Consider the following 14,241-nt stretch of genomic DNA (forward strand, 5'->3'; position numbering starts at 1 on the left):
TTACGGTGTACCAAGGTAGAGCACGTGGATCCATCACCCATGGTTCCCTACAAAAAGACCCCCAAAGCGCCCTCTCACCAAGACAACCCAAAGCCACGCTGGAACAAACTCATCTGCCATCCATGGATGCCCGATGGGCGGGACTGATCCACGGATAGACCCGTCTGCATGGCATCATGGATACATTAACCATCAACATCCGACAAGGCCCTTCCCAGAAACCTCCAGCTTGATTCCACCGATGAATCCATGAATTAGCTGCTGGGCTCTGCAGATGCAGACCGGGACAAACAATTGCTGCGCACGTTGGCCGTGGAGTACAATCGCTGCAGTATTTATGCAATATAGATGAGTAAGTCAGTCAGTCAGTCAGTCAGAGTGGTACAATGGAAGAATGGATGGATGTTCTCCATCGATGCGGTCCAGAATGGATCCCAAATGCATGTTCCCGTTGAACATGAGCAGCCCAACGTGGAGTTGCAGATAGTCAGACACTAGACGGACAAGTGGAGGGGTTCTTACTCAGAGTCTCTATGTTGCTTGGAAGTGACCCGACTCTGAAGAACATGTTGAGGGCCTGGATAAATCGATGCATCCTGCCCTGTCTGTCATGGATGACTGCACTTGTAACGTGGTCTGCGTCTGTATGTGTGGCGTGCAGGGACAACTGCCTAACCTGGAATCATCACGGTGGATGGCCTGCGTCCTTGATTAGGATAGCCGAAACTTGTACACCACTCTAGGGATCTACATATTTACTTTTACACGAGACTGAAGACTTGCGGCAAAGAAATTGAATATGTAGTTCAATCTCAAACTACACACGACTTCAGCAAGTTCACCGAGTACCGCCCGCCCGACTCTACCAGTACCGAGTGATAGCCATACAGCGACATTATTACACGATAAACAGAATGGATTGTCATCGCCGCTGTTCGCTACAGAAATGTTGCAACACCCTTCGCACGGAAAGTCAATCTACAACATCACCTCTTCGCCAAAACAATCCAAGCACTGTCCATGAATTGAACCACTTGGGCGCCCTACACGCGCCGACTACCCAATTGAGCTGGGAACAGTTAGTGTCGGAGGAGAAAGTTCGCTGGTCTCTTTCTCACCGCCACTTCGAGGCGCGGACCAAAAAGAGGAATACAACCACGGTGATCATGCATATGGTAGAAGAAATCCACTCCCACGACTCACCAGACCAAAGCGGGGAAGAGGTTCCTTGTCCACTCTGGGAATTGACACCGTTGGACTGATGGTCATTATTGTCGGACTTGCTGAGTCGTAATCTTTCTTTTGGACATGGGGTCGACTGGGCGTGCAGCGTGCTAGAAAGGCGTAAGAGAGACCGGAGAAGATAGTTTGAGTACTTGCCAAGGTCGGGGCGGTGGACAGAGGAAAATGAGTAATTGAGCATGTCGCTGGAGAATTTCTGTAATGTCAATGATATTCCCTCGGCGTCGGGAAAAATTCTACATATGATAAATGATATGATCGATGAACTCCGGGTTCACCCAGTAACAACCAGGGGCCCAGGCCGTCGGTGTAGAGAACAACGACCTGGGAGGCAGGGGCTTTCTACATCAACAAAGCATGACTCGTGGACAATAGTACGTAGGCTGCCAAGCGCGTAGAATACAACAATAAAAAAGAGGGAATTGAGCGACAGAAAACGGACTCAAACAGTTGCCACACAAAGATACAAGACACATGCCCTCAACCGAAGCGCACCGAGCCTACGCTCACCCCATCCTATTCATCATCCTAGAAAGCCAGAGAACTGACTTTGACTGTCACCGCTCAAGTCTTCTATGTTTATGGGTTGGTGGACTTGGCTTTGGGAAGGGGAGCATCCTCGCCATAGACCTCACGGTACTCCTCACGGTAGCGATCCTGGTCGCGTCCAGCCTTGTCAAAGTAGGGCTGTACATAACATCGGTCAGTCTTGGTCTCTGCTTCAACGTGACAGAACGGAACTGTCATCCGCAAGTCTTACCTTCTTCTCTGCATCAGTCAAATCTTTCCACTCCCCGGAAAGCCGCAGGGACGCGTCCTTGACGGCAAGGTGCTTGAAGTCGCCGCTCTCGTGACGCTCCTTCATGAACCACAAGTACGGGCTCAGAGGAGCCTTCACCAGCCGCTCGTCATGGATACCATAGTACTTTTTGTGACCAAGACGGCGAAGGTGTTTGCGAGCAGTGTTGGCTTGCTTGATCTGGATCGGCGTGTACTGAAGAAGCCACGCCTCATAGGAAGCCTCGTTCGCAGCTCGATTTTTCTCGGCTTGTTCGATGAATCGCTGCCGGTGAACATTAGCACGGCGCTTGCATGGACTTGATAATATAAGCCCCACGAGAGAGCAAACAGACTCAACGTACATCGGCTTCTGCAAGTCGTTGAGCGGTGACCTGTTCGACGGCTTCCTTGAACGTCTCAACTGGAGAGCGAGAAGAGGATTGGGTCTTCAGTTCGTTGAGCTTGGATTGAGTTGCAACCGCTCGGGAGGTTTGAGGCAACTTCTTAGGAGGCTGAAGCGCTGTTGTCTTGAGCTGCTTCAGAAGCTCGCGGCTCTCCTTCTTTTCTTTGGCTTCTTTCTGCTTCTCGGTCAATTGCCGCGCTGGCTTCTTGGTGGATTTCTTGTCTTTGGTGGGCTTGGCTTCGGTCGCGTAGGATTGCGATCGTTGTCCAGCATGCACTGAGCGAATTGACCCAGCAACGGGCGTCGAGGGTCGTGAGTTTGATGTAAGCGACAGACGAGCGAGCTGGCTGTAAATGGTGGTCACGCGGGTTTGGAGCGGCGACGCATCGCCGAGGCAAAGGCGCCGCAGCGCACTAGCGCGAGCCACTCGTTGAAGAGACATGAATAACGAAGAGAGGTGTGATTGCGAGTCAGCTCTCAATTGGCGTACAGAAATCTGTCTTGGTAAGCCTGGGAGTTTGTGGAAGCTGATTAGTGAGGACCGAAGATGGTAGGTAGGTAGCTGTGGAACACTCACTGACGCAAGCGGGCAGGGGAGGCTGGAACGCTTAATTGAGCCAAGAAACCAAACAATCAAACAGGCACACAAGCCGTCGCAGGCGCGTCTGACATTCGTTTGGGTCGGAGCCGCGTTTGGACAAGCGTATCAAACACGTGACCGGTGTCTGTATGTCTCCACGTGATAATGCCGCGGCGGTCCCAGTAGAGTCCAGGCGCAAAAAGTCCAGCCGGCGAGCATGATGCACAGCTACATTGACAGTGCATCATCTCATTGAAAGCTCAGACAACACGAGTGCCTAGCTATCGGGCGAGACTACTTCGAAGCGCGTTGAACATCTTCTCAAGCTCCTCGTGATCTAACAATCTGGTGCCTGCGAGTTTCAGTAATACTCACTCATCGTTGGCCTGTGAAAATGGCTCGCCACGGGGATACTCGCTCACCATCTCCTGTAGGCAGCACATATTCTTCATCTCGTCGCAACCGCAGAGATGACGACCGCTACGACAGACACAGAAGGGATGATGGACGCGGTTATCGCAGGTCCCGCAGTCCAGAGGTGAGTGAGCATGTGGATATATCATTATCTTTGGATAACTAGGTTTACTAATACACCTATGATTTTTTTTTCCAGCGGCGATATCGCGATTATCCACATGGCCGGGACAGAGATGGCTACAGACGCCGTGATAGATCGATAGACCGACGAGACGAAGACACCTATCGCCCCAATCGAAGAGATCGGTCTCGTGAGCGCCGGCGATCTAGAGATCGAGATGACGACCGAGGCTATCGTCGCAAGAGTCGCGATAGAGATTATCGACCTCGGAGGGATGACTCGCGGGATCGAGACCGGAGACGTACAGACGATCTTGCCGATCCAAAGCACAAGCCCAGACGAGTTGACAGTCAAGACCGTGGCGGATCTCGACGCTCGAGGTCCCGTACTCAAGAGGTATGTCCCGCAAACCACGAAATTATTCCAAGTCAAGCTTATGATGCTTACCTCAATTTGCAGCCATCGAAACCTGCTACTCCTGCCCCCACTGCGCCGCCTGCCGCTCAAACCGAGGAGCAAAAAAAGGCCGAGAGATTGGCCAAGCTAGAAATGTGGAAAGCAAAACAGGCGGCTGAGCGTGAACGGAAACAAAAGGAAGAAGCCGCAGCAGGTGGCGGACGTGGTATCCTTGATGAGCTAGACCGCCGCTCTGGTCGTCCTCCTGCTGTAGCCTCGCCTCTCGCCCCAGTAACGCCCGTCGAACCCTCGTCTCCTGCGCCTTATGCTGGCAAGTTTGATCCTAAGGCTATTGTTAAGGGCGCAGCCTCGAATGGAACGGCAGCCACACCAGCTGTCCTCGGAACCGATGTCCATGTTCCCCAGAACACGAAGCCTGTGACAGCTCCACCTGCCGCGCCCTCTGTTGCACCTTCTGCACCGTTGAAAGCCAAGGGCAATGTCAGTGGATTTGGACTGGGAGGGAAACAGGCGTCTGAGAATGAGAAACCTACTGCCACCCGAACTCTGGGATTCGGCGAAGAAGAGTCGACTCGCAAGAAATTGGAACGGCTTCCAACGCCTCCGCTTGATGACGACAAGGACGGCCTCGCCGTTGTCGAGGATGCCGGCGATGATGACGATGTCGATATGCAAGACGGGGACAGCGAGGAACAGGCCGCCGCCGCCGCACGAGCCGCCGCCGAACGGCGTGAGGCTCGCCTTCAATACCAACAACCAGAAACAAATACTGACGTCCAGATGGAGGAGACTCCCACCCAACAAGCTGATCCAGCGGCGATGGAAGTTGATGAGGTTGAAGACGTTGATCCTCTCGATGCCTTCATGTCAGAACTTGCAGACACTGCTCCTCCAAAAAAGAAGTCCGGTGTCTCTTTCGCAAAGAAGACTGGCCCGCAACAACCACAGGCTTTGTTCGGGGATGAGGACGATGTGGATCTTACGGCTGTTGGTGGTGAAGACGCGGATGATGTTCTCGCAATGGCCACTAAGAAGAAGAAAAAGGAAATCCCGACTATTGATCACGCCAAGGTCGACTATGAGCCATTCCGCAAAAACTTTTATAATGAACCTTCCCACCTCGCCGAAATGACCGAGGAGGAAGTGGCAAACTTACGACTTGAACTAGACGGCATCAAAGTTCGTGGTCAAGATATACCTAAGCCAGTCCAGAAATGGGCTCAGTGTGGTTTGGGTGTGCAGACATTGGATGTTATTGAGCGTTTGGGTTTCGATGGCCTCACCTCAGTTCAAGCGCAAGCCATACCTTGCATCATGTCAGGTCGCGATGTGATCGGCGTTGCTAAGACTGGCTCTGGAAAGACCATGGCATTCTTGGTTCCAATGTTCCGACACATCAAAGATCAGCGACCGCTCAGCAACATGGAAGGGCCAATCAGCTTGATCATGACACCAACCCGTGAGTTGGCCACTCAAATTCATAAGGACTGCAAACCGTTCTTGAAGGCACTCGGTCTGCGTGCTGTATGTGCATATGGCGGTGCCCCTATCAAAGATCAAATTGCGGAGCTGAAGCGTGGAGCCGAGGTCGTTGTTTGCACACCAGGACGTATGATCGATCTCCTCGCTGCCAACGCTGGTCGAGTCACTAATCTCCATCGCGTGACTTACGTTGTGCTTGACGAGGCAGATCGTATGTTTGATATGGGATTCGAGCCTCAAGTCATGAAGATCTTGGCCAACGTTAGGCCCGATCGGCAGACAGTGCTGTTCTCCGCCACCTTCCCTCGAAATATGGAAGCATTGGCACGAAAAACACTCAAGAGGCCCATTGAGATTGTTGTTGGTGGCCGAAGTGTGGTCGCCCCCGAAATTACCCAGATCGTGGAGGTACGCAACGAAGACCAGAAATTCGTGCGTCTTCTCGAGCTACTCGGCAATCTTTATTCAGATGATTCGAACGAGGATGCGCGGGCGCTGATCTTCGTCGACCGTCAAGAAGCTGCCGATACTCTACTGAAAGAACTGATGCGGAAGGGTTATCCATGCATGTCAATTCATGGTGGCAAAGATCAAATTGATCGCGATTCTACCATTGAGGACTTCAAGGCCGGTATATTCCCAGTTCTGATTGCCACTTCAGTCGCGGCTCGTGGCTTGGATGTGAAGCAGTTGAAGCTCGTCATCAACTACGATGCACCCAACCACTTGGAAGATTATGTGCATCGTGCTGGTCGAACTGGTCGCGCCGGCAATACCGGTACTGCTGTTACATTCCTGATGGACACTCAAGAACGATATTCGGTGGACATTGCCAAGGCTCTGAAGCAGAGTGGGCAAGAGGTTCCCGAGCCAGTGCAGAAGATGGTGAATAATTTTCTCGACAAAGTCAAGGCTGGTAAAGAAAAGGCCAGTGGATCCGGCTTTGGTGGCAAAGGTCTGGAGCGACTAGACCAGGAGCGTGAGACCGCGCGCAATCGTGAACGTCGAACGTACAAGACTGGTGAAGAGGGAGAGGAGGAAGAGGACAAAGATGACAAGAAGGACAAGAAGGGCGACGAAGACCGCTTCGCCAAAGCTCTCTCTGCAGTGCAGTCTGCCGCTACCGCGCCCGCACCGGCACCGCTGGCTGGTGTACCCAAAGGTATTGACCTTGACGGGAAGATCACAGTCCACAGGACCGAGAAGGATCCCAATGCTGGCACCAAGAATGCTTTGGACAAGGTTGGCTCTGCTGTTGCGGATATTCATGCTCGTCTCAGCCGCGCCGGTGTGATGAGATCAGGTGTGCCCATCGATAATCGGGGCCCAGATGCAGGCGCATTCCATGCTACTTTGGAGATCAACGACTTTCCCCGTAAGTTTCGCGTCTTTACCCGCTCGACATGCTCTTAAATAGGGAGATTGACTAATCACGTTCTTGAATCAACAGAAAAAGCTCGTTGGGCGGTCACCAACCGCACGAATGTCGCCAAAATTTTGGAAGCTACAGGGACCTCCATCACGACCAAGGGTAGCTTCTATCCCACTGGGAAAGTGCCTGGGCCGAACGAGAATCCCAAACTTTATATCCTGGTTGAGGGAGAGACCGAAATCTCCGTTACCAATGCCATGCGCGAGCTTATGCGTTTGCTGAAAGAGGGTACTGTCGCTGCTGCTGACAGCGATGCGCGCCAGCCAGCCAGCGGTCGTTATAGTGTGGTTTAGCATCTTTATCTGGATTTTGACTAGCCCGGTCGCGAATTATACATGGTCTCAAGCCTGATATGTGAAAGGCCCTCAGATTCTTCAATGAAAAAATGGTCCTCTAGTACTGGAATGTAAAATAAAGAAATCGCGGATTTCAAGTAACCCTTAATTGCCAGATCCGGCGAGGGCAATGGTAATTGGTAAAGTGGGGCCTAATGTGATCGCTCAAGGTAAGAATTCGCAGAAGCTCGCTGTGGTAGCCTTGCGACGAGAAATGTAAGATGCCAAACGCCAAATGCAAAAATAATCAATATCAGATGACCACCCCAGAACATAACCCCGGAACAACCTCGGTGTTGCACCCCTCTAGTTCCACTGTCGTGCCGTCTCCGCCTCATCTGCATTGCGTACCGCTCGCTCTGTCTGGCTCGCCTCGTTCAACGTCTGTGTCTGAGTCTTTGCCCTCTGCTCAGCCAATTTGCTACTCAGCTTCCCCTTGTTGGCCGCAGAAGCTGCTTCAGCTCGTTTCTGATCGCAAGTAAGAAAAGATATACCAGTCAGTGTCTGATTTGCAGCGCGAAGAGCTCGCGAACTAAACGATATCACGGCATAAAAATGCGCGTAATACAACTTACCTGGGCTGCTATCGCGGCATTGGACCGCGCCTCGTCACTGCCCCCTGGTTGCGGGGAGCTTTCGCCGAGCGTTCGCCCAGGACTGCTTTGCCAATTTTGGTTCGTGGGCATAGATGCACGGGGCGCAGGTGATTGACTTGAGGCAGGAGCGCCGACGACTCGACCGGGGCCCGTAAAGCCCTCGGGCTTATTTGAAGAGCGAGAGCAGATGTTGCCCATGTTTCGGTTGGTGAGTGGGGGAAGCGGAGAAAAAGGAAAAAGGTGACAAGAGGAACACAGTATTTGAGTGGCCAGTGACCAGTGAGCGGTGATCGGTACTGGGCGCTACTATGGAAGAGAGACGGTGAATTGAGAGTCTAGTAAGACCGTATTGATTGGAAGTAATGGTTGGAGTACAGCGCAACAGATACTAAAGACAGGATCGCAATGACTGGCGCCCTGTCGCGATACAAAGCGGAGAAATCGTTGATAGCAGCCTTCTTATCCGGGGAACATGTGGAGTTACGTCAGCAACACAGCAACGGGCAGTCTGGCACTAACCCACTTGAGCTAAACCCGAAACGTCAGTGAGTCTTACAGTCTTACAAGAATGGCGCCATTCTGCTGGGAAATAGCGGCCACATCAAGTAAACGGCAGACCAGATTTCCCGGGCCGGAATGATCTAACATCTTATCTGATCATCACCACACACACAATATTACGGAGCAACGCAAACACCATGAGCACGCCAAAATAAGAAGCACTTTTGGCACATTGCAGGTCATATATAATCTGGAAATGAACTGTAAAGTAAAAGCTGGGAAGTTTCTGAAGGTACCCTTTCATTATCAAATGTAGATGTCCCGTGCACAATCTGATCCCAGGCAGTGTTGGAGCCAACCTCAATCAGAATCATATTGCCTTTGAGCATGTCGCTCTTGACGATCAAGGAACCAACGGACCGCTCGCCAGATGACTAGTAGGATTTGCAGGGCAAATACCGCTCTGATCCAATGGGTAACCGCCGCCTCCTCTATTCACACCATGTCAGTATACAGTCGATCGGCGTTAAGTGAACAGAGACCCTATGGAGCATGGAAGTAACTTACCACCCAGTAGCTCCATGTAACTTTTTTGAGCCTCGTCCAATTTGCAGTGCAGCTCTTGTAGCTGATTTTGTACATCCTCAAAGCTGATACGGGTATCATCCGGGAGATATGATCTTGGCGAGTGCAGCAAAGTGATTATCTTGATCATCTGTAGAATCAAAGGGCTGTTCAATATTGTAGCGTAGTGATCGAGAAAATTTCTCATTGGCAGCATAAATCTGCATTCACAGATGAGTTGGAGACGAGAGGCCACATACCAAGGGCAGACAGAGGGCGAGCATTGCGAGTACGGAGTGGTCAGGATTGTCCACTAGGTCCATGATGGGCGAGTATTCCCGTGAGCAGTGAGACGAAGACCGTGGTAGAACACCGAATGCAAGGCGAAGCTGACCGTGGGGGGATGATGCATAAAGGAAGGAAAGTTCAGAATGTGGGAGACGCACTTGTTTGAGGATGGGAGATTTTCGATCAGCTGACGCGCTTCTCTTGACTGATTGATCTTCGGTTGCGATGAGAGGTCAATGTTCACTTGTGGTTACAGGCACGTCACAGGCGCATGGCTATTGATCATTGATATGGTACTTAGCCTGGGCAGCCAACCATTTGATCAAAAAGTCAAGCGGAACTCAGATTTGTAGCTATCAATCTGAAATTCTGTTTGCTCACAGCTCCATACTCACAAATGATACACCTAGAAAGGCGAATTTGATCGACAAGATTTTTCAGGCTCGAAGGGCATGATGCCTTTTGCGACAAGATTCCCACCTTGACACATTGAACCGAACTATGGAATGAGTGATTTGTAAAGCCACGAATGACCGGCACAGAGAGGCCGTTCCAGAGAAGATAATCTTTTTATATATAGGAGAGATCTGGATGATATAGAAGACATGACTATGACTAGGTTCGGGTCGCCTCCGACGCTTTCTGTACGTGACACTTATGTCTCCAGACTTAATACAAGCCTGACCACAACCTTATCTGACCAAGGTCCAGCTAGGCCGGATGTCACTCTCCTCACCACAAGCCCAATTATAAATATCGCCTCCTTCAACTACCTATAGAACTGTCCTTTGAGAGTTTGCAAAAATTCTCAGTAACTCTGTGGCAATTATATAGGGCAAGTAATCATTACATAGGCAAGTAGGTCCAGTGCTTCGAGGACTTGAAAGAGACATATTGATCGATCGATAAGATAAATCATTTATCACCACGTGACTCGACGTCATCCGCTCGCAGCCGAGGTCCCTCTTACGCCTGAGGACCTCGATCTTCTTTATCTTCGCAAACGCAATCTGATGAGTGCAAATTTCTCATTGCCCTAGTTTCCGACGACCCTGTTTTACAATTTTCAGAATGATTCCCTTGTCAATGCGCTTTAGAGCACCCCGCCTGCACACTCAGGCAGTCCATGCGCGAACGTGCTGCCTATTCAAACAGTGCCGTACTATCCACCACGTCGTGAGCAGACTCAATCGCAGCATAACTGTCGAAAGGCCAAATATCTCGACGGCAGCCGCTTACCCCCGTTCATGGCGCCCACAAGCAATTGGATGCAGTCCACCTGCGTGCTTCCGCCTCCAAGAATTCTCAAGTAACACCCCTGCCAAGCCAACAGCAGACCTACTCATCGAGGAGCTTCAAGATCTGTACGAGACCGCCAAAGACGAGTTTGAAATTGCCACAGAAAGCACAGATGGGTCCACTATCTATGCGCCGTCTGACAGGGAGTCGGCACGGGATGCGTTGAATCAGCTTTGCGCCGTCTATCACCTGTACACGGCTCGACCGGGCGAGGACGTCGACAGTGGGGTGCGAAATACGGGGTCTGAGCTTGAAGGGGATGCGGGGAGTATCGGAGATGCTGTCGTCGAGACCAATTTCAATCCGGAAGATGTGAGCAGTGAGGTGCGTGATGAAGTGCGGAAACGAGTCGGGCAGCGGGTGCGGGAGCTGCGCAATGCAGTCGAGTTGTTAGAGGAGAGGGCGCACGCAGAGTAAACTTGATGCAAATCGACAATGGAGTGTCCAGGAGACCTTGAATGGTACATTGAAGGCAGACGGACTAGTGTAAAATTGTGGGAAACCTGGTGTATAGTACGGTACTTCATATTCGGAGGTGGGAGTCTACCGGCTTGCTGCTGGGAAGTCCCAGACGCCTTCTTTCCTACCATTTAAATTAACAATCTTTTCCGTGTCTTGATTCAAATTCTCAACTCTCCAGCATGTTTTGCTCGAGATTGCCCTCGGTGTAGCAGCTGTAATGAAAAAGAGAAGGTGAAGGGTTGGATGGGTAGTTGGATGCCAGGTGCAAGTTACTCAGGTAGCGAGACAATATTCGAAGAATTTTCGAAGTGACCAGGCTCTCGAATGTTACTTTTGTGCAGAAAGGATATATAAGGCCCTGTCTGATATTGTTCTGTGTTCCACTCTTCGGAATCAGATGCATGGAGTACCTGAGAAAATTCGGCACTCAAACAAAGCATTTTTTTCAGACACTTTGAAATTGGTTCAATGATGGTATCATTAGGTAGCTGGTGGTAGTTCTGCAGGAGGACAAGTCGTAGACAGTGCTGCAAACAAGGGTTGGCTGTACCTGGCAAGTATCCACGGGCGAGAGCAAGGCTTCCATCGCTGAGACGTGCTATTCCGGGCCGGAAGTATAGCTACTAACATTCTCATATCCGAATTCTGGGGTAGTCTTCATCACGTCCGATTCGATGACTGCTCCAGTCCGCATTGCTGTTCACTTGTGGTGTCCCATTTGATGGGTCCATCGCACAATTACCAGACCTGTTATGCTGCTTTTTATTATGAGGGATTCAATCGCTGCAGGAAGGCTTCTCATGAGACAAGCAATGAATTTGAGGGTAGTTGGGCCAGAGTGGGTGAGGTTTTTTGTGAGGATGAGGGCTCCCGCTCGTGGGTTGTTCGCTGATGCCGCTTGAGTTGATCTACCCGTGCAGAATTGGTCAGCCGGTAATTGGACATGAATTCCATGACAATTGATCGTACCAGGTCTTGTGAAGCTCTTGGTGCATCCAGGGTATGTGCACTTATGTTTGCGTTCGCCATGAGTGAGTCTGTGGCTCGACATGTTCGACGACTGGGCGACTATCAGTCTCTACTCAAGACGCGGAAAAAAATCACAGCAAATTCACTCACATCACCAGTCTCGAAATTGCACCCGGGAAATGTACATTTGAATGGCTTCTCTCCGGTATGGATCCGTGAATGTGTTTCTACAATCATTAGCAATAGAGACATGGGCCACATGTGAACCTGCAGAAAGGACTTACTCAATTCACTGCTATCAGTAAATGTTTTCCCGCAAGTCTTGCACCTATATGGTTTGTCGCCACGATGACTTCGCTCATGGCGGTCTAGCGTTGCTTGTCTGGCAAAGGTCTTCCCGCAGACAGAGCACTTGAAACTTTTATCTGCATCGAGTAAAGTCAGTATGACCTGGTCGAGCCTCTTGCATTGCACCGGTGTACTCACGATTACTGTGCGTCAAAAAATGGCCCTGCAACTTGGACTTTTGCGAGAAAGCTTCATCGGGCCGATAACACCCTTGCCAGCGGCAGTAGTAGCCTTTGCCCCTGGCACCAGCGATAGTATTCGTATGCTCGGCGACCAAATGATCTTGAAGCGCGCCAGAGTCGGCGAAAACAGCCCCGCACGGCACTTCGACCCCATTGATCGAGGTCATCCATTTGCATTGATGGATGGTTTTGTCTTCCGCAGATTCCTCGGGTGTCGTGAGGACCGAGGATCGATCTTTTTCCAGGGGTGGAGGCGTGTCTCTGGGGCTCGACATAAAATGCGAGCTGACACCGGATCGTGAATGTCGAGAATAAGGCGAGTATGGATGAGCCTGGTGATGGTGGTGGCTGCGGCAGCGATGCTGAGTGCGATGGGGACCGTGAACATGCAGATCAAAATGGTTCGGATTTTTGAATTCAGCTGATAAGTGATGGTGTTCATGTCCTGGACAGGCAAGAGGCTCGTGGTTGAAATGCCCGAATGTGTCCGGAATGGGATGTTCATGATGAGTGATGTCGAGATGAGAGCTATGACAGACTCCAAAGTCATGGCTCCCACCCAGTATTTGATAAAGGTCGGTGGGATCAATGTGTAGTTGTTGGGGCAAAGGTTGTGTTTGATGATTGAACATCCCTTGCCAATCCTTCTGAAAGTCTTGGCAGCCGAGGTGATTTTGGACATGTTGTTCGCATTGCGTAGCATGGGCCTGATACGACGACAAAAATTCAAATTGCGAACATTGGTCAATGTTGATCGGCAAGGTCTCGGCAACAGGTTTTCCTAATTCACCGGCATTGCAATGCATGGTTGTTGCAGTCGGTAAGAAATGTGTGGGGTCAAACATGGACGGGGGGATGCCGAGAATAGATTCAAAGGTGCAGTTTGGATCGACTTCGTCTTCGCAACAGTGATTGTCGAAGCAGACAGGCTCTGCATTTTCGCAGTGGGTTTCGTCACAATCTGCTACAGAACATGTTGTCGAAGCACCGCAATCCACGTAACCATCGCAGACCGAGTCACAGTCCCTATCGCAGTCATCCGTACAGTTGTCTGCCTCGCAACAAACTTCATCTGTCCCGCATTCAGCGAGCGAAGCGTGATGCTCGACATCAGAACAGCTCCATTGAGCCTCGGGCGGGTGAAGCGATGGCGCCTTCTCCGTTTTTGGGTCGATGTGGAAGCCTTCCCATCGACATTCTAGGCAGGGATCATTGGGCGGGGCCTGAGAAACCATATTGTCTTGTGCTCAAGGCTTTTTTCGTGAATATCAAGTTGCGAGTCGGAGATGGAGGCTCGCGCCGGTTCGATCATATGGAAGAAAAAGTCTCGGGGCCGGTTGGGTTTTAGCTGCGGTCTGATAACGAAGGCCGAACCAGCTACGCAATGGAAGCGAATGAGCCTAGACTGAAAGAGCTCGGTATTGCGTTTCAGCAGTCGTGGCAGTGTGCAATCACAATGTCGATAGGGAATGATCAGTGGACTTGCGAGATCCGGTGCACGATCGGCGGTATGCGGCACACTTTTCCGGGGTTGTTCGAGGACCTTGCGAGACACGGGCTCAAACTTTGCAGTCGAAGGTGCGATTGGTATAAAGACGGCGGCGCGGTCGCATTGGTGCTGTTAGAATTCTCAAGATCAACGAGGTGATTCCTCTTATTCTCTTTGCTTGCGCCCGCGCTAAGCTGGTCGAAACCTCGTGAGGACCTTCGGAGCGCAGATGCAGTCTAAAAGTGAGGACCTTGTGGATGAAGCGTCATGTCCCGCAGACACACTGCGATGCGCACGTGGGGCAAGGTACCACATTCCACAGCGGCCACAGTCG

The 14,241-nt window shown here is 51.1% G+C and overlaps 6 protein-coding genes across 6 annotated transcripts; 2 read left to right on the plus strand and 4 right to left on the minus strand.

Annotated features, from left to right (window-relative positions):
• Window positions 1–1,821: 1,821 nt before the first annotated feature.
• Window positions 1,822–2,867, minus strand: N7539_004234 (HMG-box domain-containing protein; the record flags this gene model as incomplete). Its single annotated transcript, XM_056933836.1, has 3 exons — window positions 1,822–1,929; window positions 2,003–2,305; window positions 2,385–2,867. 3 exons carry the CDS (start codon window positions 2,865–2,867, stop codon window positions 1,822–1,824), a joined length of 894 nt encoding a protein of 297 aa, XP_056791377.1.
• A 532-nt stretch (window positions 2,868–3,399) lies between these two features.
• N7539_004235 (uncharacterized protein) lies at window positions 3,400–7,167 on the plus strand (the record flags this gene model as incomplete). The annotated part of the gene is made up of 4 exons (XM_056933837.1): window positions 3,400–3,543; window positions 3,619–3,939; window positions 4,003–6,817; window positions 6,893–7,167. The coding sequence occupies 4 exons, from the start codon at window positions 3,400–3,402 to the stop codon at window positions 7,165–7,167; spliced, it is 3,555 nt and encodes a 1,184-aa protein (XP_056791378.1).
• Window positions 7,168–7,515: 348 nt separating this feature from the next.
• N7539_004236 (uncharacterized protein) lies at window positions 7,516–8,003 on the minus strand (the record flags this gene model as incomplete). Its single annotated transcript, XM_056933838.1, has 2 exons — window positions 7,516–7,677; window positions 7,785–8,003. The coding sequence occupies 2 exons, from the start codon at window positions 8,001–8,003 to the stop codon at window positions 7,516–7,518; spliced, it is 381 nt and encodes a 126-aa protein (XP_056791379.1).
• A 965-nt stretch (window positions 8,004–8,968) lies between these two features.
• N7539_004237 (uncharacterized protein) lies at window positions 8,969–9,193 on the minus strand (the record flags this gene model as incomplete). The annotated part of the gene is made up of 2 exons (XM_056933839.1): window positions 8,969–9,091; window positions 9,131–9,193. 2 exons carry the CDS (start codon window positions 9,191–9,193, stop codon window positions 8,969–8,971), a joined length of 186 nt encoding a protein of 61 aa, XP_056791380.1.
• A 1,036-nt stretch (window positions 9,194–10,229) lies between these two features.
• On the plus strand, window positions 10,230–10,874 carry N7539_004238 (uncharacterized protein; the record flags this gene model as incomplete). Its single annotated transcript, XM_056933840.1, has 1 exon — window positions 10,230–10,874. One exon carries the CDS (start codon window positions 10,230–10,232, stop codon window positions 10,872–10,874), a length of 645 nt encoding a protein of 214 aa, XP_056791381.1.
• A 1,116-nt stretch (window positions 10,875–11,990) lies between these two features.
• N7539_004239 (C2H2-type zinc finger protein) lies at window positions 11,991–13,653 on the minus strand (the record flags this gene model as incomplete). Its single annotated transcript, XM_056933841.1, has 2 exons — window positions 11,991–12,313; window positions 12,375–13,653. The coding sequence occupies 2 exons, from the start codon at window positions 13,651–13,653 to the stop codon at window positions 11,991–11,993; spliced, it is 1,602 nt and encodes a 533-aa protein (XP_056791382.1).
• Between the last annotated feature and the right edge of the window lie 588 nt (window positions 13,654–14,241).

Source organism: Penicillium diatomitis (genome assembly GCF_028827545.1).
Source record: "Penicillium diatomitis strain IBT 30728 chromosome Unknown utg000004l_segment0_segment0, whole genome shotgun sequence".
In the NCBI taxonomy this organism is placed as follows: domain Eukaryota; kingdom Fungi; phylum Ascomycota; class Eurotiomycetes; order Eurotiales; family Aspergillaceae; genus Penicillium; species Penicillium diatomitis.